The sequence below is a fragment of the Parasteatoda tepidariorum genome, chromosome 9 (genome assembly GCF_982258835.1).
Source record: "Parasteatoda tepidariorum strain Cologne lab strain chromosome 9, Ptep-v5.0, whole genome shotgun sequence".
Classification (NCBI taxonomy): Eukaryota; Metazoa; Arthropoda; class Arachnida; order Araneae; family Theridiidae; genus Parasteatoda; species Parasteatoda tepidariorum.
The window spans coordinates 101132055-101159621 of NC_141763.1; the positions used below are offsets into that span (position 1 = coordinate 101132055).

General features: G+C 26.0%; 1 protein-coding gene across 1 annotated transcript in view; it reads right to left on the reverse strand.

Moving 5' to 3' along the window:
• The window catches only part of LOC107454275 (uncharacterized), an 85810-nt gene extending 60960 nt beyond the window's left edge, over positions 1-24850 (reverse strand). The window contains exon 1 of the mRNA XM_016071406.4: positions 23977-24850. Within this exon, the coding sequence (XP_015926892.3) occupies positions 23977-24595 (619 nt within the window). The 5' untranslated portion in view covers positions 24596-24850. The remainder of the gene's footprint in view (positions 1-23976) is intronic.
• Between the last annotated feature and the right edge of the window lie 2717 nt (positions 24851-27567).

Here is a 27567-nt window from a genome sequence, read left to right on the forward strand (position 1 = left end):
AAAATATGAAATATAAAAATGTATGAATCATACATTACATTCATACATTCATATATTTTAAAGTTATTTACGATATTTTTAACCCCGTACGCCCTTTCAACAGAACGAAAAATTTAAACAAAAGTTTCAAGTTGTTACCAAAAAGAAAAATGTTTATCATAGGATATTATGCGGTTTTTAAATGCAATGCTATTTAGAGATGTTTGAATCAAACAGTAATATATGCATATCGACAATCACGCATTATTATATATGAATGTTATCTACAATATTTTATATCCTATATGGTATTTCAATGGAATGAATACTTAGTACAAAGAATACAAATCATTAAATCGTGTTCAGTTGTAAAAATATTTTAAATATTACAGGGAGCAAAATATTATATGGAGATACATGAATGAAATATTCATACAATATGATATGCATATATCGACCTTTACGTATTTTATATTGCTATTTACGATAATTTATATCTTGAACGACATTCAGTAATTATACAATTTGAATATATGTATTCTATATACGTATAAAAATTTCCTACATACTAAATAATATCCATATTCATATATTATTGTTAATATCTCTTTAAACATTCATATATTATTTATTATATTTAAATGTTATGAACGATATTTTATATCCAGAAGGATATTTCAATAGAAAGATCAATTTAAACAAAGCATACAAATCACTTTGTGTTGTACAGGTGTTAAAAAGACTATATTTTTAGATAAGGGAGCGAGATTTTATGAAGAGTTATAGGAATGAAACATTCATATATTACAATATCTATAAACATATTATTATTATATATGAATGTTATTTGTGATAATTTGTATTCGGATTAATATTTAGTAAAAAAAGGATTTGAATGAATATAAAACTTTTATGCATAATAAATTATAATTATTTTAATACATAAAATGATATTAAAATACCAATACAAGGTTTAAATTATATTTTAATGTACAAAATGATATTTCGAATCACAGGATAATATGATATGAGAAAGAACAAATTGATTAATATAATAAATATTATTTTAATTACATAAAAATGTTTTAAGAAAAGTTTAAAATTTATGATACATTATTCTCTGCATAAATTCTAGAGTTATTTTTTAATGTACTTTATTAAATTCCAAGATTAGTATTAAATTAATCTTACTATATTATGAATGTTATAGGGATTAAATATTACTTTATGTGTAAAACAAAATTTTTTGGTCACATTGAAATAATAATATTTTGCAAAATTCTAGATTTGTAGTTCATTTAAAAAAATATTTGCATTAAAAATAAAGAATCTATTAAATAATTTATTCTTAAAACTGTTATATTGGAAAATTATTAAAGTATACCTAGAAAAACTGCACATGAATTTAAAAATAATAGCATAAAATTTCAAAAACATAAAGTTTTAGACTGCTTTGATTTTTGAAAAAATGTATTCTTTATACAAATTGAAACAATTTTTTGTCTTATACAAAAATTTGAAATATTCTCAAGCATGTACTTTAATTTCGGAATATAATGGACTAATGTAACAAAAAGTCGGAGTAAAATAAATGAGTATCATTACTTTATATATTCTATATGTTATTTTGTCAGGAATTGTAAAAGTTTATAAATATTTAATGAAATGCTGGTTTAATTTAAAACAATTTGAATTTACATAATTAAGTAATGACTATTGTTCAATTTGCTATTATCAATGTTGCACTACACTGTTTATTCAAAAAAGTGTTAAAAATAAGCCCCATTTCCGTTCAAGTACCTTGAAATCGTAAATGCGTGATCAAGTTTAACATGGTTTGATTTACACCATAATATGGTTCAACTTTGCACCACATTATTCTTGCAGCAAATCTTAACGATAATATAGATCAAAATTTCTAGCAGTTTACTGATACATTTCTGAAATATTTAAAATGTAACTATTGCAATGCCATCGTTTCCAATTTATTCATAATTTCTTTTACACTGTTATAATTTTCATTTTAAAATTATGGTAAAATAACCGGCAGCAGTTTGTCCCTCCAAATAACTGTAAAGTTTACGGTAAAAAAATATTTTTTACCTTGACGGTTGTGAAACTGTTTAGAACTAGTATGCATAAAAAATCATGAATACAAAACTAAATGGTTTTTTAACCATTTACAACTAGCATAGTTTCAAAACCACGAAAATGTAATTTAACTGGGCACAGGAACTAAGCTTTTGGTTAGGAAATGGGCATCGGAGAGTGCAGGGTTGAAATTTGGGAATGCAGGACACTGGAAACTCATCATGTGTTGAAGGAACGGCGGCATTACAGTGACGTCAACGCCGGGATTCGAACCCCAGTTTTGCAGTTCATGAAACTGACAGATTAGCCCTCTCTGCCATAATACGTACGCTGTGTCAAGGAACTGGGTGGCTTCATTAGGTGGGCATAGTTGGTGAGATAAAATTCTGGTTGTTTAGCTGTATTAGGTGAAAGCACGTAATAAACCGGTGCAAAAGCATTTAAGAATATTGTTATTTAACCATTTTTTCCGAAACATTTCTATCATTGTAATGTATCTTATTTACACATCGTAATTATCTAAGAATTCAATATAAAGGTATAGCTCATATTTCTCAAACAAAAATAGTAAGCAATGCTGTGCAATTTTAATAGCTAAATAAAAAAAGAAATATATGCATGATAAATATGCAAATATTTTTTTTTCTTTATTAAATACAGACTTCTGAATCCAGACCAGAGAATAAAAAACATTTTTTTAACTGTCGCGTTTAGTTCTTGGCAAACAGTCTGCGTTCGAGATTGTCAGTTGTCTTAAAGACTTTGAAAACAGATGGCCTTCAAAAAACAATTTTTTAAAATGTTTTTTTCTTCTTTGTTTATCTAGCTTTTCTTAAGTTCACTTTTTCATTTTACTTTCCCTGACGGCTTCGTTTATAACTCAAGATTTTATTCTTGTTTTGCATTCGCAAATCAATGGAGAAGTTTTTACCAAATACATGATTCATTCATGAATAAACTAATAGTCCATAATATGTGATCAGAAATAAACCAAATAAATTTTAAATTCTTGGTTATCGATTATTTATAATTATGATTCATGAGAAATATTGTGTCAATTATTTTCTTCTTGCATATCAGAATAAGAAGAGAATTTTTTAAATTGACATTTAGTAGACCATAAACCATAAATTATTATGTTGAAAACACAATTTATTTTAATCGAAATAAATAAAAAATTATTTATAAAAAGCGGATTTAATGAAAATTATACATTTAAAAAAAGTACTGTTGTAATAAATGCGCTATTAAATTATTATTTATATTTTTTATTGTATATTGTACAATTTATTTATTGGACAGAAGTGAAATTATGTAATTCTTTTGTTGTGACACTTTGATCAAATGTAATTCAACGTGTTACTGCTTTCACCGAAATGTGTTGGGACTTCTAAACCAGTAAAATTTATATTTCATTATTTGAATTATCAGAATTATCAACGAATTTAATTTAATTTCAAAATGTTAATTACTTATGTAATTTTTAAAAAAATCATTTTTTTAATGAATAAAGGAATTTTACAGTATAAAAATTTTTTTGCTGAATATTCGAAGAGAACAAACATTAAAGAATTGATAAATCAGATAGATTACTTTTGAATCGATCTAATTTTCATATTTTGTTGCATTTCTTTTAGTATATTTTCAATAAGGAAATAACTTTGGATGGAATGCAACCTCATGGAATGCAATTTTCCTTTAAAATATGATTACAATATGAATTTAAAACTGCGAAAAATTATGAAATTTATGGTTTTAATTTACTGTTAAGAGCCCCCATATAAAACAAATGAGAAATATAAACTCTTAATTGTGAGTGTACACGAAGTACATGTACAATGTAATGCGTAGCGTACAATGAGAGCAAAAAAATCCAATCATAATGTCAAAAACTATTGAGACTGTTTGGTTTTTATTTTGTGCACAGTAGACATCAGAAATAACTTAGATCCTTCTACCATTAAAAATGATTTAGTGCTAGCATTATTAAATTTGTTTATAAAATCAAGAGATTCACTTAAAGTTTTCCATTTAATTTTCGTCATTTCGTTATTTTTGTAATTTCGTTTTATTAACCAATAAAAATCTATCATTTTTAAAATCCTTTAAGGGAAGATTGAAATGTTTTTATTGTTTAACACTAATAATCTTAAACTAACTATTATGTCCGGCAGTTAATCATAATCTTGGAATCTAACCGTTAGAACGAGATTAGTTCGGAATTTGATTTTAGTGTTTTTGCACAAGCTGAAAATGAATAAAAAAAATCCGGAAAATTTTTTTTGTCGAAAAAAAAACTGTTGAAAAAACGCCCTTATTGATATTATATTTTATAACGCCTTTATTGACGAAATTATTGATTTTAACTTGAAAAGCATGTTGGGATTTAATAATATGTCATCATAAACTGTATCTTTTCATAATTTTTCAGTATTATATTATTTAAAATTATATAAAATTAACGTTTTGTTATTTCTTCTTTTGATTGGTATTTTACTTTAACTAATTTCATAAAAGCAACAGAAATATTAAACGAATAATTGAATATTGATTAAACATAACTAGAATCACTCGTTTCAAGAATTATTTCTGGGTGGAAAAAAGTTTCAATTATCAGAAAACCCGAAATCTTTCACGGAACCCTAAAGTTCCACGGAACACTTTTTGGAAATCGCTGATTTAGATATTATAAAAGGAAAGCTTTCCCTTTTAAAAAGCACTAATTGTGAATTTTTATTTTATTTGACGCAAGATCTTTCGAAAAACAGTTCCTATGATTTGCACCTTAATTCCCAAACCATTGAAATATTTACAAATTCATCTTGTTGATCCACAACACGTTTTTCAAATTCTGTTCAAGTTTTTTTGTAACCAATAAATATGCAAATGAGTACACAGAATAGGGCAATGAATAATAGTTGTTTTGGTTATAAGTATTTTAATATTACCCCCCTTCCTACTCCATGATGAGGATACATTTGCTCCATTCCCCCTCTAGAGTTGTTCAAAAGAGGGGGTGGGGGATACACATGAAGGGGTATTACAGATGGCACGCCAGGTGCTGAAGCCTAGTGGTCGGCCGTCACCTGGATTGTGCTACGATTTAGTTGTTTTTTTTCTTATTTTACTGGGTTGATGTTTTTAACGGACATGTTAGTTGTAAGTTAGGTCCGACTAATTAAATTACATGATAAAAATAATTATACGAGGTATGCGATTAAGAAGAAGCCCGTCGAAAAAAAAAAATCCAGTACAGAATTAACTTTTTTTCTAAAGAAAATCTATGTTTTAACAAATTGATAATGTTTTATATACTGATGTATATTTGAGAGATAATTTATCGCATGGTATTATGATGACATTTATTAGTAACTTTAAAAAGACAAGTTGAATAGTTTATATAAAATAAAACATATAATGATGTAATAATAAATTCAAATTCTTTTTATTATAAAAACAAATATTAAATATAATTTCTTAATAATTAAATACTAGATAAAAATCCTTATTTCAGTTTTTATTTTATTTGAAGTCTTATAAAAATGTATTATTTTATCGTCTCGCAATAGAAGAAGGAAAATAAAATTTGCCGCACATCCAATACACTCACAGAAAAAAGTGTTCATCATTGAAGCATAATACGTTGGAAATTCGGTGCAAACATCGTAAAGTGTTACATACTCCCGTTCAAGTTGAAGTTTAATATCCTGTAACCAAGTTTGAGATAAACAGTACAGATTCAACTTACCATGATTAGTTGCATATTATTATTATTATATATAATATTGTGCCAAGTTATATTAAATGCACTATATGTTAACACCATATTACATATTATATTAATTATATCGTATGATAAATTATATCTTTATATATTATATTATGTTTTTTATAACCATATATTTTGTGTTATATTTTATTCGATCTTTCTTTTTATTTATATATATATATATAAATATATATATTACTTTTTTATCAAAAACTTTTGATAAGAAGGCATACCTTTCAATACTTTCAGAAGAATGCCTTCCATTTTAAAAGTTTTATATCGTAAAATTTAAAAGTGTGAAATCAAGTTTTGATTTTTATATTATAATGATTTGCAGGTTGTAGCGTTACCTATTTCAAAATAATGGTTAAAATTAGTATATTTTTATATATTAGTTGCCTTAAAATGTCTTGAAATGAGAAAGATTAAAACAATCGTGGTCGGGTGCAAAAATGTTTAAGTAAAAAGAGTTATATATTTTTAATATTTTGCAATTCTTGATAATTATTTGATAATAAGGAAAGGTTTTAATTTTGAAAGCAAATTTATTAACGCCACGCTTATTTATCTACGGATTATTAAGATATAAAATCAAATCTTGATTTTACGTTGTAAAAGTGTTTAAAGGTAAATGTATTATTTTAAAATCTTGAAAATAGGAAAAGAAAGAATAACTTTACATGATCAGTCATTATAATATGAAACATACAAATAAAATTATTTTTAAATACATCCTTAAAATGCAATATTGAATCTCGGTATCAAAAATATTATAATTTAAACTATTTAAATTATAAGAGATAATAACATTTAAAAAGTATTCAAAAATAATAATAATTTAATTAATAAATATGATGAAATTCTTTTTCTTCTACATATTTAACATTTACAATGAGAAGTTGTTAATGCAATAAGCAAATAACTCTTTTATGCTAAATATATTTAGCATAAAGTATTTAATATGTTTAGTATTTTAAAATATAAAATGTTTTAAATAAAAAAATATAAAACTATTTTAAAATAATTCATCCATTAGCCTTTACAATCCAAATCCTTATAATTTAATAAAGATCCTTTACGCTCCAAACAAATTCCAATTGAAAGCATTTCATACCAATGCTGGCAATGTAACGACCCAATATCTACTTTACAATATCAAATTTCATATTAAAAAATGCCAAAAGAAAGAAATTTCTATTGTTTTTTAATGTTAAAAGTAGTTTTTCACCAATTCTTATAATGCAATATAAATTATCAATGTTCTTCATTTTAGATCAATAAAATGCAAACGCTTAAAGAAAAACAAATTTTCTGTATACTGTTTTAGTGTAATAAGTAAATAGTTCTTTTTATATTGTCAATTCTTCTCACGCTGATGCTTTCAAATAAAAAGCAGTTTATATCAATCCTGATAAGTAAAGACCAAATTGGTTTTACATTCTCGGATCTTATTTTATGAAAGTGAAAAAGAAAATCCTTCGAACACCTTTATAATGTGATCCTTAGGTACTTCATAAATCTTTATTAGGTAAATTAGATTATCAATGTTACTTATTTAAAATAAAAAGGGGATTTAAAATGAGACCCATTCGTTGTTAACAATTTCAGTGCAAGAAGTAAAAGTAGAATTATATATTCTCAATTCTATTAATGTAACATCGATTATGAATGCTTTTCATTTTATATCACTATAAATCTAAAGATTTTACATCAAAGTAAAGCAAATGATTTAAAATGAAATTCATTCCCTGTCAACTATTTCAATGTAATGTGTAAAAAGTGCATGATGATTAACAATTCTGAAATGTTACATTGTGAATGTTTTTCACTTTATTTCAGCATAGAGCAAACGATTTTATATCAATATAAAGCAAACGATTTAAAACGAAATTCATTATCTGCTAGCTATTTCAATGCAGTATGTAAAAAGTGAGTTACAAATTATTAAATCTTATCACATAACATTAATTATGTAAGTTTTTTAAATTTCTTATTAAAACAAAGAGAGCAATTTTAAATTAAATACATTTAAATTAATTTAAATAAGTTAAACGTATTTGCATGCTTTTGAATTCTTATAGTATAAAAACATTAAAATGAAAGACATTTGTGACTAATACTGATAAGGAAAAGAATATTAGTTTTGCAATATCAGTACCTGTAATATAAAACTCCTGAAATTGAAAACATTTTTCTAAAATGAAAGTAAAGTAATATTAAGCGTTTATATTTCTGTAATGCAAAAAATATAGAATGTAACACATTCTCCGTTAAATGCTATGATACATAAGCAAAAGAACGTTTTCGTTCCATTATCAATCTTTTAAAGCAACACTGTTTTTTAACGAAGCACTCTCTGCCGAAGTTAAAACCAAAGACACGTGGTCATTTAAAGATGGAACACTGATAGGACAGTTCAGAACAAACGGCGAGCAATTCTCGTTGAGGCAGAGGTGTCACCGCTATTGTCGCGTACGTTCAACTTCACAAACCACACAAGTTGAAAACCCTTATTAGTTGATTTATTGACACCATATCTCCACCCATAAATACATCCCCAGAATATCACTTCCTACCTGAGATGGAGAGGTTGGTATTTTCTTCGAAATCGCTTAAAAATTTCATAAGAAGAGGTTACTTGGGCGTTCAGAGGTTAGGTTTTCAGAAGGTGAGGCTTTTTAAAAAAGGTTATCTATAAAAAGAAGAGCTGTTTCCCGTATGTAGTTTTGGTAGAAAAAAAATGTTTTGTCATAAATTGTGTTGCAATTTCAGAAATAGTTTCGAAGGTTATGGTTTTTCATGATATATGGATTCGATTTTTGATCGTGTACAAACTAGACATTGAACTCTAGATCAAAAGACTGGCAATTAAATTTTGTTCTTTTTCATTAATTTATTTTTATTCGGGTTGTTTTTAGGTGGAAAGGAAGTTTAGTTTCATATTTTTTACAAGAAAAATATTTAAATTAGCTTCTAAATTTTAACAAAGCAAATAGTTTAATCGTAGTGGAAGAATGTTTTAAGGAATATTTTGAAAATACTACTCTCAGAAAAATCAGTTTGATGTTAAGTTATGAGTAAATATTCAATTGCGCCGATCTTTTCGCAGTAAGCAAAATGTTTATTCGAAATATAATTTAGGAAATTCTAAATTGTTAAAGTTGTGCATCTATTCTTCCCATATTTTCATTAATTCTTATTATTTTTCCTTTGGTTACATTTAACCTCTTTTGTAATCTTATGAATAAATATCTTTTATGCATGGAAACTCTTTGAGAAATACAGTAAATAACTTCTGATAATTATAATATTATTATAAAACACCGTTAACATTACTTAATATGTAATTGTTGTCTAATACTTTTAGTAATGTAGATAAATTTTCTTTCTTACATTCCATAAAGACTTTTAATATTCATGTAGATAAGTTTAGATAATGTAGATAAATTTTGAGTTTAATATTCTTTAAAAAATTGTAATTATATAGATAAATGTCAATAAATTAGGTACATTTTTATTCTTATATTCTTTCAAGTTTGTAATAGTTTCATAAACATAGATATTTATAAATGTAGATATGTAAGGAAAATTTTTTACTTTTATATTCTTTAAAAATTCGTAAATAAAGCTTTGCATTCAACACAGAAATATGTTGAAAATTGTTTTCTCACATAATGCATAACATATCTTTTGTTTCCGTTGAAAAATTTTTTAAAAATAAAGCGAACCTTGTCATGCTTTCATTTAAAGTGTTACTTTTATAATGGGAAGAAGACACGTTTTTTTGTGAAAATTCTACTATAAATAGTAAATAAATTTTTTTTTAATAAAACAGATTTTTGGAAACTTTCTTTAAATTTTTCCATCCAATAAAAAAAAAGAGGCGAACTTGAACCCATTTTAGCAACAATCTCATCTTCAAAATTATAAGTCGTAGGAAATTAGTGAAAAATAATGTAATTTATTTAAAAGAAATTATGAAAGCACAGTTTACCGTTTAATTAAAATTGGGAGAAACAAGAAATATGAATTAAGATATAATTGAAGACCATAAAATTAATAAAAGTTGTAAAGTAAATGATTTAACTGCCAAATATTTTGAAAATTAAATAAATTAATCGAAAAATATCAATCATCAAAATATCAATAGTAAATTAATTGAAAAAATATCAATTCATAAAGTCCACTTATTAAGTCCACTGTTTTGAAGCTTGTTTAATATTTTGAACTTAATTTTTACATATTTTTATAAAAGTCTTGAACTTAATATCAGTTAATAAAAGTTGAAAAACTACTGCCTGATGTTAAATAAATAGTTGAAATAAAGTAAGCAAAAGTATCTGATGTAAAAATCTAGTGAACAGAATTATGACAATAATTATCTTAAGCATTACAGTTTCATATCTGAAAATGTCTAACCTGATTGTCTGTCAAGGATCATTAGAACCTAATTAGGAATAACTTTACAATAGTATTTTGAAATTTGCCCGACACATTAAATTAATTTAACTTTAAAAAATTAACGCAACATTTTTATACTTTAAAAACAATTACTTTCTAAGTTTAAGAAATAAAGAATGTTACTGTGAATGACAGAAATTGATGGTTGTTCCCTTGCACTAATGTTGTCTAATGTTGAATAAATTTCATTAAATTAATAATTTCGTTAAATTAATAATTTCGTTAATTTACTATTAATAATAGTTACTTTCGTTAATAATAGTTAACTAATAGTTAGTTTCGTTAATTTACCGCTGAATTAATTTCAGACAATCTGTAAGTGCCCGAAATATATACATACTAGGTCAAGTTAAGTGCCACTGCCCGGTATGCCCTACACAAATGTTTTTTTTAAAGTCAAGTGCCACTGCCCAGTATGCATTTAACCGGTACTCCGAATACTCTCCTAATCTATCCTAAGTAGGTAATAAATTATCGAATAAATATAATTATATCAACGAATAAATTAATATCAAATCGGATGTAACAAATATTTGGGGCATTCATTAAAGCGACTCTGTGATTGTTGGCATTCACCAGTGAAAGTCGACATTCTCTTGATTTCGGTCATTCACGGTAAAAAATATGTAATATTTTAATGGAAAAATGTTCTATGTCTAGAAATCAAAACACTTTTAATTCCCATTAAACGCATTTTATTAAAATAATTTTTAAGCATTAAGCACAATCACCCACCGTGGTTTAAGAAATAGGTTTATGATAAAAAAAATTAAATTCAAAATATAACTTAATGAAAAACGATTATTAGAACCTAGGGATGGAATTATATTTTTTAAAGTGGCAACAGTGAATGGTTTCACGTATAAAATAATTCTCTTATCACCTGCTTACCAACACACTCTTCTAAATGCTAGACATTATAATTGCCGACACACGTGTGGCATCATATTTCTCTTGCTGATTAGTTTGACACAGATCAGGTGCAGTTGAAATTTCATCAGACTCAATTTACCACCAGTAATAAATTAACTAAATACATCTTGCATAGGGAATTAACATTACAGTTTTGCTAAATAATAAGTTATTTTAAAAATGATATGATTTATTTAGAGAAGAATCGTTTTTTAAAACTGATATTCACCTGTTTTTGTTCTTAATTAATATTTTATAAAGAAGTAATTATAATTGAAAAAATCTGAATTCATAAATTTTTATATTTTCAATTATTTTACAGTAAAGAAAAATGGTTAAACAATGAAAATAATCATTATTTTTAGCAAAATATTAGTTTCAAATAAGTGAAATTCCATTGGATTCAAAATATGATATGTATTTTTCTATGAAAAATACTTTAAACGTGTTATCGTATTGGATTGAATCTAGAAACGAATCCCAAATAGTCGCATTACTGTTATTGCTTTCCAACAATATCTTTGTCAAAATAAAAAATATTGTAATGAGTGTTATTACAATATTTTTATTTTTATTTTGGTGAATAATTATAGTAATGACAATTTGCTCTATTAATTTGCTAAAATATGAAAATACTCAGTGGTGAACTGAAGAGTTTCCAGTGTCCTGCACTCCCCAATGCCCATTACTTAACAATAAGTCAAGCTACTGTGTCCAGTTAAATTTCTTTTTTGCCGCTTTTTAAACCATGCTAGTTGTAAATGGTTAAATACCGTACAGTTTTAGATTCATGACTTTTATTACCCATACTAATTAAGAACTGTTTCAAAACCGTAAAGATATAAAATGTTCTTTACCGTAAACTTTACAGTTAATTGGATGGACAGACTGCTGCCGGTTATTTTACCATAATTGTAAAATGAAAATTTTAGCAGAGCATTTTCTTCTTATATTTTTTATATTTCATTCTTTTATATATTTTATTCTTTTATATAGTTCCTTATTTGATTTTTATATTTGTTCCGCTAACTGGATCTATTTTCTGCTTGAAAACATTATTTACTAAAAACAAAAATTAATTTATTTATGGGTTAAAAATAATTTATTAATAAATCAGCCGGGACACTCACAAAACTCAATATGAGATCGTACTATCCCTAATATATTAAATTATTATAGATGAAAAAGTAAGGAGACAATTCCTCATTGTTTAAAAATGTATTAAACTATTTTTAGAATGTTTAAAAAGTTTACATTCTGTAGTATAAAACTCAATATTGAAAACAAGTAAATAATAAATTACCGAAAATACTAGTTGTTGCTGATAGTTTTTTTTTTGCTGTAAAATAAAGTTGTTGACTTAATTGATACAAGTATAAGCAAAATAACTATCTCATTTGATTTTCATAATCTTACAGTAGAATTTAATTCATTTATGACGCATGAGTTACTGAATGATCAAAAGTTAAATAATTTAAATGCATAACAATTTAGGCAGGTTTAACATAATTCCCAACTTGTATAAATTGTGAATGTAATTCAAATATTAGCTTAGAATTAATTACAAATGACAAGAAAATTTTAAAAAAAATATAAAATTTTCTTATATACATTTCTTGTGCTTCAACACATAGTTAAGCTGTGGTTTTTAAACCAGCTGGTTGGAGCGAAGCAAAATTTTTTATTTCATTTCCACTATTGTCTTTAATATATGTTCTAAACACTTCTAATATTACCTCTCAATGGCTGTTTTATGGGTGTTTTCACGCTTAAACGACTCGACATTTGTCAGCAGCGGTTCACGTACACATTTGATAAACGCCAGGTGTACATACTGAAACATTTCTATTAGCACAGCAGGCAATGAATTTCTCGGCATAGAAGTTTTAGAAACGAGTAACATGAATTCAATTGCCACCATACAGGAAGGAAAAAATAATATTGAAATAGATATTTAGTTACTGCACGGGATATTTATAATTACAAACGATAAACAGTTTAAATTTTTTAATCGGAAAAAGGTGTATTTCTAAACCTTGTTTTTTTTTCAGTTTGCGTTCTATAATCCCCTAAGGCGTTAATACGTTTGTAATGCTTCATTTATTTAATAAATACATGAATAATTAAGAATTGAACTATTCTATTTTATGTAAAATTCATGCTTCCTTTGAAGACTCCTCATTAAAAACAAACTAAGAGTATTAAAGATATGTAAATTATTTAATCAAAAATTCTTCTGCACAAATTGTACTGTACTATTGTTTAAAAACAAAACAATAATATATAGTTGAGTACCATACATTAATTTCCTGTTTTTTCGCCACTATGTAAAGGAATGAATGCTATATAACTTTACCAATTTACATTAAGTTGAGTTTATGAGACGCTTATTAATTAAAAACGATTAATTTTTATCTCGAAAAACATTTCTGAACATTATTTCTTAAGTTTGTATTGTACATTCCAGAATGCAATTTGTTTAATTCCTTTAAGGCATCCACAACGTTTTATATTCATTTAATAAATGTATAAAAATTATCTCATAAAATGAATTATTCCATTTCATACACGATTTGTGTTTAATTGCTAGATTTGTCAGAACAAAAACTTAATATAGTCTTAAATACATACAATTTTTTAAAACAAAAACTCTAGCACGCAGATTGTTTTAAAAGTATGAAATAATATGAATGAGCCCTCGTCATTTATTGCTAGTTTTTAAACTAATATGTAAACAAATTCTAGACAAGTTTTTGAATTTTCACATAGTTGAAAACTATTCATTTGCTACATGATTCAATGCGAAGATTTCTATGAAATTTTCAGAAATCACAGATTGTTTAATACTACACATAATATTGCTTGTTACTTTAGTACGCTACTATGTATGCTATTATGTTTATGAAAGTTTTAGAAATGCACAAGGGATTGAGTACTTTATTTGTTCTAATACTGTAATTATTTTCATTATTTGAAATTCACAAGTGGTTGAGCACTATGTTTGTTTAAGCTCTGTTATTATTTTCATAAGTAAAGTTGAGAAAACTACTGTAAATTGGATAAAACTTTACTGATATCAAGAATTTTTGAGAGAAAAATCACGCCTAATATTTATCAGAACAGTTCCCATATTACACATTTATAATAATTTATAAAAGGGTAAGATGTATTCTATATAACTTAATCTAATGTTTGTATTGTTGCATTGTTAAAACAATTTTCAAAATATAAATATATATATCTATTTTATATATATATAAAATAGAGATAGAAACTTTTGAAAGATAAAATATAAAATATAATGCTTAATAAATCTGTCAAAAATGCATTTTAAGTATCATGCCCTGTTAAAAATTTAATTTCCCTACGTAAATCTTTTTCCACCGATAGAATTTAATATTATCTGTTATTGTAATTATCTGTTACATCAATTTTTGTAACAGAAAGTGTCCTGGAACCGTTACTAAAACTCACAACACGTGCGACAGGGTCCACTGAGCAGTTTAACTGAAGAGTGAAAACTTAACGAAAAAATACATAAAAAATAAACACTCATCATTTCCATCGCTTGAGCAATGATTTGTAAAAGTCAAAGTGTGAGTGTAGAAAGAGAACGGTACAGAGGTTTCGACACGGCCCCGTCGCCGTTGTCATTTAACGCCGCTTCATTCCACTGCGGAACTGTGAATTATTTATTATCAGAGTTGATTTGTATTTCTGGGAATGGCAACAGCAAATAACAACACCCAAAAAGACTTCTTCAGCAGATCGCTTGCGTGAAAAAGATTCTATAAACTTTCATAAAATTGAAAACGATAATTAAAAAGAAAACAGATTTTCGGTCGACTTGTATGCGTTACCTTCCTAACACTGTGCTACTACCAATATGGTTTGCGAAAGCTGGGTGGAAGAATAAGCGTAACTTTAACTAATCCGGAAATTTATAGTTTTATAATTTTAAATATCTTTCAGAAGAATAATATGAGCTGATACTTTTTTATATGAGCAATTTGCAATTACTCATATTCAGAAAACTAAATTAGCAATTGTAAACTTTTCACTCAAAAAACTAGATTAAATGGCATATTTTGAAAAACCATATTTGTTGAAAGCATTTAAAAAATAAAATTTTGAGTACTCTAGATTAGATTTCAATATCTTTAATTATTAAAATGATTTTAACTTAAGATAATATAACACTCTATGAACCCTATATGACATTAAATGTTAATACTGAAAATTTTTAGCGTGCCTGAAAATTTTAATGAATTAGCGTGCCTGAATTAGCAACCCTGAAAATTTTTAGCGTGCTTATAGCCATTTTTTATTGTAAAAAAAATTTTATTTTGTAATCAGAAGATAAAATGATAAAAAAGGAGAAATATTTCAAAAATAAGTAAATAATTCCCTGTTCGTAAATCAATGATCCGAAATATCTCAATATGTTGAACATTCTTTAAAAAATTTTGGCTCATAGTTGCCACTGATTTTGGTGTCGATATGAACTAAAACTTTTTACAGAGTTCAGAATCAGTTTAATGGCTTCATTACAAAAACATTTCGCTTGAAAAACTAGCAACATTTTTAGTATTGTATTCGAACTAATTCTTTTAAAACGCTATTTTGTCAATTTTGTTAATTTTAATTATTTTCTTTTTGCGCGGCGATAACTTACATTTCTGTACTTGAAAATGTATTTAGTTTGCATTATCACAAAAAATGGTGGCAATTACATACCAAAATTTTTTACAGTGCTCTTGATAAAACAATAAGGTAAAATGCTAATTTGGAACAAAAGTGAAATAGATAATTTAATAAAAATTTATATATAATTTGTAAGTTAAAGCTCATTATTTTGTATTATTGTCAAAAAAACATTATTTTGTACTTATTTTTTCAAAATAAATTATAATTTTATTTAAAAAATTATTCATTAGCAATAACTCAACATTTTCATTTCAAATTATTCCATTGAAATTGTTTGTAAAACGACTTGTTTGTATTTTAATGACGTACGAAGGATGTTACATAGACTATACTTTTTTACAATTGTACAAATGGAGTTATACTGTAAATAATTTCAGATCAAATTACGCTAAAAAGGGGAGAAAGTATTTCCCCCGTAAGTTCAATTTTTTAGGTAAAATTTTTCCGAATCAAAAATATGATAAACTGTAGTTTTTTCAGTAATATTTACGGTAAAATTACTGAAGCACTAAAATTAAATAAATCTCACTGTAAAAGTTACGCTGTAAAATTTTACAGTGAAAATGACCTGTCCGGTAAAATTGATTTACAGTTGATGCACTCAGGATACCAGTACTTTTTACTGTATCCAGAATGATCCAGAATTGTTTACAGTTTAGCTTTTAGCAATTGTAATTCAAATGGTCTCCTAAATCGCATAACAAATATCGTAGTGATGAAATGCGCTTAAAGTAAAAGCCTCAATGGATAAATAGATAAAGTTAGAAATATTTGTTGAAATTATAAACATTAATTCGAAACTCTCAAATATTCTATAAAGTTCTATAGTTCTAAAAGTTCTATACAATTACTAAGAATATAAAGAATAGGGAAATGTTTATAGCAATTACAAGGGGGTAAAAACCACAAAAATGAACAACTAATAAATAAAATTATTACCCATATTTGGGGGGGTCAGGGACCTAATTTACCTTATAATTCAATAAATAAAGTTTTAAGTAAATATATATACATAAATAAATTATAGATATATAAAATAAATTTCTAAGCTATTTCATAGACTTTGATGCAACATGTATGTTTGAGAGATTTGAATATTTGTATTACATGAGAACAAAAATTTATATTTTTAAATTAAGTATCTTGTGCAGAAATTATTAAAAATACAATTGTTTTAAGTAATATATTTCTATTTATGGATAAAAATATTTCATAATTCTTACCATTTAATTCAATTTTGAGTTTATTTTTCCAAAAAAAGTTAGCACGACACTATTTTTAATCTCATTTTAAAAAATATCATCTTGAAAAATCTACTCAACATTACTTACTCTCAATATCTGCGCAATAATATCTCAAAATAATTTATTCTAGATATATAGGAACCAAACCAAATTAATTGGATTAGGTATTTACAAGAAATAGAAATGTTACTTTGCAGCAAAACTTACATGTTTACTGCCTCAATTGAATAAGATTTATAAGAACAGTTAAATTTATTTACCCAGTTTAACTCAAAATAACTGATATTCTACTTAAGTGCACCAAAATTAATTAATTTAATTTGTAATTTATTTACGTACTAATACAAAATAGCTTATACAGTATTTAAGAAACATACTGACACAAAGTAGCGTGTACTAAATTTTAGGAGCATACTGACACAACAGCACAAACGCAAAATAGACTGCACTTTACTTACGAAGCACACAAACGCAAAATAGCATGTACTGTACTTAAGAAGCCTGCAAATTCAAATTAACCTGTACTGTACATAAGAAGCACACAAGCGAAATATAGTTTGTACTGTACTTAAGAAGCACACAAACGCAAAGTAGCATGTACTGTACTCTAGAAACACACAAATTCAAATTAGCCTGTATTATACTTAAGAAGCACACAAACGAAAAATAGTCTGTACTCTACTTGAGCATACGAGCACAAAGTAGCCTGTACTGAACATAATAAGCACTTAAACGCAAAATAGCCTGTTCTGTATTTTAGAAACATTCTAGCACAAATAGCTTATATTGTATTTTAGGAAGCATACTAGCTCGAAATGGCTTAGATTGCTCTTGAAAAGTTTGCGAACACTAAATAAATTTTATTGTACTTAAGAAGCATACAAATGCAAAAAAGCCTATATTTTATTTATTTAATACAGCCATCTTGGTCCAGATATACGTATCCTTATGGAATATCCACAATTGTTTTTATGTGAGAAGTATATTGAAGCATTTATTCGTGTGATAGCATTTATTCCTGAGTGCGTGCATCAAAACTCACGGGTTAACTCGAAAAATATTTAATTTTAGTGACCAACGATTATTATTTAGTGACCAATGACTATTAAGCTCTATAAAAATGAAATAAAACAAAAGAAATTTTTTTATTCTCATCCTTTACAATTTTTTGAATAGGATAGAAAAGGGACTGAGTGCGAATTAAAAATATTCTAAACATAGCTTGCGAAAGTTACAAAGGTTGATTTTGCGTCAAAGTAAATTCCAGAGCATTTTGCCTAATTTACATATATCAGGGATTATTGTTATTACGTATTATGATGTAAACGATATTTATTGTCAGACTGTAAATTTAAAAAGAAGCAGTAAAATACTGTGTTTTATAAAGATCATTCAAATAATAAAAAGTGATAATCTATAAATCCCACCAAAATTCAAAATTACAATATTCATTGTGAAAAATTCTGAATCAAATTACAGTAAAATGTATTTGCACTCAGGTTGCTAGTATTTTTTACCGTAAAATTTCATGCAAAGAAAATCTGATAAATCGTAATTTTTTCAGTAATATTTACTATAAAATCACTGAACTAGTTCAATAAATATTGCTGGAAAAATTACGGTTTACAATTTTATGGTGAAAATGATTTTTACAATTAAATGGATTTTAAGATAAAAGGATTTTTATAAACTCTGCACTTAGATAACCAGAATTTTTTTACAGTGTATTGCCTTTATTAAAAGCTAATATTAATATTTTTTTTTTTTAAAAAATTGATCTTTCATTTTTAGTTAAAACGAATGAAGAACAATGTCAGTATCTGGTTATAGTTTTCTTACACGCTAGCTCAGTTTTTTAAATTTAATGTCAGCATTACTAAAGAAGTAATTTGTTTCATACCACGTTTACTATTCAAAATACTCTATTTTTGAAATTAATAACTTTGGAAACAAAGAATTCTTAGAAAATGCTGTTGAATTTGATAATTTCAATTGGCCGTATATATATTTCTGAAATGAAATCTAGCCTTGAGTGCCAGATTAGTTGAGAACTTTCTGATTCCTACTGATTCTAATCCATGGGGTTAAGTAAGTTGATTACCCTTTACAATTAGAAGCATCTTTAATATCAAAGTATATTCGTTGTCGTGGATGGCAACAACAATAAAAGAGAAAAAAGGAAAATAAAAGAATACTTAAAATTTCTCAGAATTGAAAGAAATAGTTTTTAATTATCATTTTCTATTAAATAATTATTACACTAAGTTTTGTAGATTCAGTATTATCGAAACAATAGAAGTTTAGAAGCAGTACTTGTTCAACAAAGCAGCTTGATTGTTCGTTTTGAAAACAAATTTAATAAATAACTTTTTAAACAAAGGCATAAATTTCTGTTATTAATTTAGACGCATTATTAAATAAAACATTAATAAATGTAACTTAAATATTAATACGATTTGTATACGTAAAGAAAACTTTATCAAAAGACTATAATTGGAAAAAAAATATCATATCTTATTAACTTCTTCTTGATAACAATCAACAAATCAATTGTAAGTTTATTTAGAAAATTTATAGGAAAACTATTTACAAAATTATGCTAACAATTGATTTCTAATTTGATAGATAATCTAAATATTTAATATTTTACATTTTCACGTTGATTTAAGGTTTATTATTTTTAACATGTTTTTAATGTTATTGAGGAAAAATTTAGAATTTTGTTCAAATATTTTATCGGTAAAATTCAATTTCAAAGCCTAACGGCGTACAATTCAGGAATGAAATGAAAAATGATGAACGGGACGAGTATTAAAATAAATCAATGTTTTTTATTGAAAAAATGCAATTTAAACATTTTTTTAAGAGTGATAAATTATATGGAATTAAAAATATATGAAAAAAAGTTCACTTATCTTAAAATTTTAAGTGACTTCAATATCTTATTAATAAACTAATACTTTAAAGGGGCATAAATAAAATGGCTTTCAGGAATTTTAAAAATATGGTTTTAGAAATGATGACAAAAATCTTTAATTTTTACATTTTAATAATGTAATTGATTACATTTTAAATTACATTTTAAAAATATAATCTTAATGTATTAAAGCATTTTTGCCACACTTTCAATGACAAATTTTAATGTGATTCTAATGTTTAATATATTTTAACAACTTTCTTGCGACATTTTAGCATCGTCAAAACAACTAATAATTCATTAAATTTCTCATTTGATAAAACATTAAAATTATGTCCATTGTTGAAAGAATACTGAATGTATGATGATAAATTTTATTTTTAATGAAAAGGTACTTAAAGTGCTTAAAATTCAACATGGTTATCGTTTGTTAGCATAGTTAATTTATAATTACTGAGATACATAGTTAATTAAAAAACAATGCGTGTGAGGTGAATAATGCAACCAATTGTTACTGAAACATTATTTAGTCATCAAAATTCCAAGATACCTAGGATATTTTGCTCTAGGCACGGACGAAAAAACGAAATATCCGAAAGAAATACGTTTTCGTATTTACATCCATGATCGTAATATACGAGAACATAATAATTATAATAATTATAATAATATAATAATATTATATATTATATTATTATAATTATTATAATTAATATTATAATTAATAGATATTATAATAATACTTAATATCCGAATTAAATATCTGTTCTTTGTTCCAGGATGTCGACGATTTTAATATAAGGTACTAGCATTAACTTTTTAAAATTGGAGCATATACGTATGAAATAATTCTATCATTTGTGATTAAATAGGAACTACAAAAAATGAAATTATATTTAGAACTTAGACGCTTTACTATTTTCTACATTATTGACGCATGGAAGTTGCAAAAAGTATTTTACTGTTTATCGTAAAAAAAATTTCTCTGAAACTAAGACAATGTATATAATATATTACCATTGAGTTATATTTTACACTATTTTCGATTATATTAAAAGTAGAGTTAAGTTCACAGTTTACTGAAATAAATGTTTTCAAAAATGTTACAAATGTATTATGAACGGCTAAGGTGCACTGTACATCGCATTACATTTTGAGATATTTTCTTTCTCTTTAAATGTTGTTACGTATAATTTAGTGTATTGTTTAGATCATAAATCACATTATATATATATTTTAAATTTTTCAACAATAATACTACAAAAATAAACATAATCTACCGATATAAATGCAGCCAAAAATGTTGCACTTTATATTGTATTGTATCGTGTAATTAATGCGTTGAAGTATATGCACCTCTTGTATATCCACCGTAATATTTTATTACGATGAATCATGTTACACAATAACAATTTAATACTACTACACTAATTACTGCGTTGAGTTAAAGATTTAAGCATTTTCTTTAAAAAAAATTTTAATTGATAGTGTAGAGTCGGTTGTTTTTTGCGAAAGGAAGATTCTATGGGAACAGCATTTTCGCCATCTTAAATTTTATAGCTACCCTATTTTAACAAACTACATCAGTGAAAATTAGAATATACAAGATCAAAAAAATATTGACTTAGTGCTTTAAATAACTTTACAAATATTATATATACAATTACAACTTAGACTTATTAGTTGTTAGGATATATAACAAGAATTTAACTTTTTCATAATATTAAAAGAAATATATGCACTCAAATATTTAGTTTTATTTTTTTTTTAAATATAAGCAATCATCATTAAAAGAATATTTTGAAATTCCCAGTTCATTGAATCATCATTTTTAATTTCATAAAACCATTTCTTAGGGAGCATTGCAGGGAAAATAGTGAAAAAAATCATTTCAAAATGATTTTTTATGATTTCGTTTCCTAATTTTTTGATAATGGACACCATGAGACAAAGTATTGAAAATTCAATTCTTATATGATGGCCCTTTTGATGGAACAAATTTGATCTTGTCTTCATGGATTCTATGAAGGGCTGGTATTCAATAATTGTTTGTACTTTTGTATTTATGGACAATATTTCCTTGTTAATATTTTTATGAGCACTATGGAATCTCATTATAGATAAATAAAAACAACTAAAAATTGTTGTTTTTTCTTTTTTTCTTTCTTTCTAAATTTGGAATTCATCTCTTATAAAACAGATATTTAATCAAAACAATTTTGATATTTGAATTTTTTGGCAGAATTTGAGAAATGCTTTTCATTATAGAAGGGTAAACTTACGTATCTGTAATAAAATCAATGCTATATTACTTTCAGACTCGTATATAATAATATTAAAACATTTCATCAGATTAACAATGTTTCATTCAAAATATTGTTTAAAAACAATTTATTAAAAGCTGTGTAACAGAACTATTATTTTTAAGATCAATTCAAATATATTGATGGAGTTATAAATAAAATTAAAGTAATCATTTTTGGATAACTTCGGATATTTACAAAGAAATAAAAAAAAATAAAAATAACTAGACAGTGAGTTTAATTTTTATTATGATACTTAAACATTAATGATGTGTTAAAGATGTCTAAAATAAAAAACGAGTTTAAATTTTTATGTTCGAAAATTGCAGTACATAAAATTAAAATATCGCAAAATACTTACAAATGCAATAAAATATTACTTTTAATTTATTAATCTAAATTTGATACTCATGATTTAAATAATAAGTAATACGAAAAATTGTGATGCATTTCAAGCGATTTAATGCAGCGGTTTCTAAATTTTTTCAGTCGCGGAACCCTAAACGATCGAACTTCTTTTGGTGGAACTTTGACTTTTTAGAAAACGTTCCTTAGCAGGTGCAAACGAAGCAAGAAACTTCTAATTAATTCAGAAACAATTAATGCGGATGAATTTTTTTCATTGTTTCATCAATAAGTCTTAAAATTAAGTTTTATGTTAGGTAGTTGAATTCGCAAATCTGCAGAGGTTACGTTTGTTACTCTATAAGTCAAGTTTAGTAGTTTTTGACGTTCAAGTTGAAATTGAATAAATAAGCTGAATTATAATTTTTTTTTAAAAATTATTATAAATTGTGAGAGAGGCTAGAGAGGCAAAGAAAAATAATTCTTTATTTGTAAATTTGGTAATTTTATATTGAATTTCTAAGTTCAACGAGAAATACTGATGAAATAATTTATAAATGCATATCGTTTAGCAATTTATATATTGTACTGTTATATAGAAAAATATATATTTCTTAAAATTTCCTCTTTCAATTTTATTGAAATTTTACACAAATAATTTCATAAAAACAATTTTAATATTAAATAAGTAATGGATTATTAATCGGGTACAAACCATCTTTCAAAAAATCATTACTGGCTATAAAAAAATGTCCCAACCTACGGAAAACCCACCTATGATCTTTTCACGGAGTCTTAAAGTTCCGCGGAACACCATTTGAAAATCGCTGATTTAATGCATTAAAAAGAAATCTGAGGGGGATGAAAATGTTTCTTTATTAATGAAACTTTCAAGTGTGTATGCACACACTGAGTTTTATACTTATACGATGTAAATAATTCAATAAATAATATTATTCATTATACTATTTTCGAACTTTATAGCAAAATCTTAAGCATCCACGGAACTCTGGAGTTCCACGAAACATCATTTGAGAACCGCTGACTTAATGCATTAGAAGGAAATGTAAGGGGGACAAAAATATTTTCTTTATTAAGGAAACTTTCAAGTGTGTATGGACACACTGTGTTTTATTTATGCGATGTAAGTAATTCAATAAAATATATTATTTATTATATTATTTTCGAACTTAACAGTAAAATCTATTCATTTTACAAACGCAAATATAAAATTATTTCTTAACTTACCCAGCATTTTACTAAGATCTGCATTATGAAGATCGGGATTTTCGTCCGCAAGTCTTTTTCTTTCAACTTTAGCCCAAACCATGAAAGCATTCATCGGTCTCCGTATTCTCTGTTCTTGGCTAGCTCTACCGCCTTTACCAGCGGTTGAAGGAACATCGACGGGACTTTCCGCGGCTGCCAGGGGCGAACCGACAACATCATGCACCGGAGAACTTCCCGGTTCATTCACAGCCCCATCACCAGGGTAGCGCCCCAGTTCCGAAGCAGGCGGTGCTTCCATCGAAGACAAGTCCGCCGGGGCAGAGTTAATCCTCGCGAGTCCGTAAGCACCGTCCGGCAACCATCCTGTCTCGTCCGGCACACCATACTGAACCATTCCCTGATAGTCCCCTTGCTGTTGTGGCCAACCCCTTGCATAAGGAGATCCTCCCGCTAAGTAATATCCGGCAACTGGACTCCCCTGTTGCTGCCTGGAAGTTCCCGGACTTCCACTATAATCACGTGGGTATAGTTCCATCATGCCGGACATATCCTGGGGGTGGAAGGGTGATCCAGGATCGTTTGGGGGTGGATCCTGCTGAAAAGCAGACATTGTGTCCTCTAATGCAATAAGATGCATGCAAATGCAAACGATGTTTTGTACCACATAAACATAGAAGCAAGTACCTTCGATGCAACAGGTACGACGGGTTAGATTCTCCTATCTGATCCTTTGCCGAAAGAGCCTCACTCGATCCTGCTTGGGGTAGTGACGTCACTAAACTTTTTCCACCAATGGGAGAGCCAAATTTCATCCTCTCTCTCTCTCCAGGTGAGTTGAAAACTTTTCACTCTCATCTTTTTCCTCAGCTCTCTTGGATGGTTTTTCTAATACGTAGGTGGTGGTTTTCTGATAGGGTTCTTCTTAGTGTGAGGGTGTTTCAGTGAATACAATAGAATGTTTTTTATTCTTTTTTTCATCGATGATAGAGATAGTTCTGAAGTGGTATAATTGCTGATGATAGAGGAAAACAGAGATAGAATCAATCGGAAATGAAATATGTTACCTATATTTGCATTAATGTGTAAAATATGAAGAAATAAAATATTTTTTTTCCTGAATTACTTCAGATAGAGGACATTAAATGACTTATAAAATCAGTTTTTCAGAATCTTATTAAATATTTGATTTTCACAATTTATTCAAACACGTATAACAATAAATAAAAAAATAAATAATAAAAAAAAAAATTACAATAAAGTAAATAAATAAATAAGTAATAAAATAAAATTAAATGAGTGAATAAATATAAAAATTTTCAAAAGGGATAAGGTTTTTTTCAGTATCTTTCTCTTTGAAAGAAATGTTGATATAGAAAGATAAAAGCGAATTACCCCCTATAAAATATTTTGAGGAAAAACTAAAAGCAAGGCTTCAATTGCTCCTAAATTCAGAGATAAAAGCAAATTAACAAATATTTTGAAATAAAATTATTTTATTTCTTCAAAATATGGTATCTCTTTAAAGGGAAAAGCGAAATAATGAGTTAAAAAGTAATAAATGTAAAATATTTCGCACAGTTAAAATTAAAGCCAATGAAAAAGTTAAACACATAATATTGAAATTAAGGATTTAAAATTAAAGCAATGATTTATTGCTTATAAATGAAATTCAAATGTATATTTTCTTTTACATTAAACATTTTTTGAATTATTTTTTCGGTTAACATATCCCTTAAACAGTAAGGTAAAGGTAACCATTAAGAAGTTTTGCATAAAAGAAACTAAAAATCATGATTTCTTTGTTTCCAAATTAGGAGAAAAATTCAAATTGAAAAAAATTTCAAAACGTAACACCTTCTTCAAAACATCTTTTCTATTTGAAAAAAATCCCAGAAAATATTGAGATAAAACTATGAAATGAGAGACTGCACCACGAAAATCTTTCGAAGAGAAATAATTGAAATTTGAAATTAATGGTTTAAGTGCTTCTAAATTCATAGACAAATTCAAATTAACGAATTTTTAAAATGGAAACTTCGATTTTTTTATTAGCGAGTTTAACTGAAATTAGAGAAAAGTAAGATAAATAGTGAAGATTTGTAAGAGAAATTCTGCTAAGAAAATATTGAAAAAAATACTTTAAAATAATACTTAAAATTTTCCTCTACTTCAAAAAATTATAGAATTATAAAAATCGACTTACTTTTAAAATTCGTTTATATGGATTTTACTTACTAAATATTGCGATCCGAAAGATAACTAAATATATCCGAGAGATATATTTAGTTAACCGAACGATCCGAAAGATAACTAAAAATCTTTGCAGATTTTTTTTCTATTTATTATAATTTATTTCAAAATTATTATTTATTTAGAGTCACTTGATGCTTGTTCCCTCTCAATTAAAAATATTATGTAGTAATAAATGTAATAAACTCTGAAACTCTTATTATAATATAATATATTACAATAATATAATATATTATGATAATATAATATATTATTATAATATAATACATTATTATAATATATTATAGTCTTGTAATGCATTACTTAAAAAATACCAACAGTGTATCTCAACCATTATTATCTAATGATAAAATTCAATAAAACCTAATCAAGTAAAATAAAAAAAGCGAAATTTCTTTTTTAAAATCTATTTTCACTTATTTGAAAAACAATAAAATAAGTTAATAAGTGTTTCAAAGACAGAATTATGCAAACGAGGAAAACTATTTTTAAAAATTTTTTATTTCTCACTGTTCTTCAAAATTTTAAACTATTTGCTCCAAACTTAAGTTTTCTTTAAATATTAAATCATTGAATTTTACATCATTCTGGGAAATAAATTAAAATATTCATCCGACAAAATTTTTAAAAACAACATTATTTCCAAAAAACTATCTCGACTAAGTCTTTTTCCTTTTGAAAGTAACCAGATTAAAAAAAAAATATCGTTGCCGAAAACTAATTTTGTCAAAAAGTACCTGACAAAAAGTGACAAAAATATTATTTTCAAATTTTTTGAAATAAAACAGAGAAGGAGAAGAGCATTTTGAAATGTGATTCAATTTCACAAAATGGTGTAATGCGGGAAAGGAACTCGTATATTCTTATTTATAGTAAATATAGTAAAAGTAAATATGGTAAATATAGTAAAAATAGTAAAAGTAATTATATATAGATAAAGTAAATAAATTAATATTATGTTATTATCATTATTATAGTACTCTCGAACACAAAAAATCGAGAGGGGGGGGGGCTCAGAGGAAAAAAGTATCGTCAAAACTACCAAAATATAAGAAAATTTATCATGTTTCTGGCCATATGGGAACATAAAAAAGCTCGATAATTTTTACCGAAACTGGATTTTGGTAAAATTAACAATAAACTATGATTTTATAATCTGTCATAAAATTTGGTCATGATACCTTAGAGCATGGCATAAAAACTATTCTTTTTTTTTGGTAAAATTTATATTTCCGTTTTGTGCTAAATGTGTGGTAATAAGAACTATCATTTTGAAAATCAGAATTTCAGTAAACCGTTACAATATCAAGAGAAAAAAAATACAAAATGAACGGTTTAAATACCAGAAATTTTGGTTTT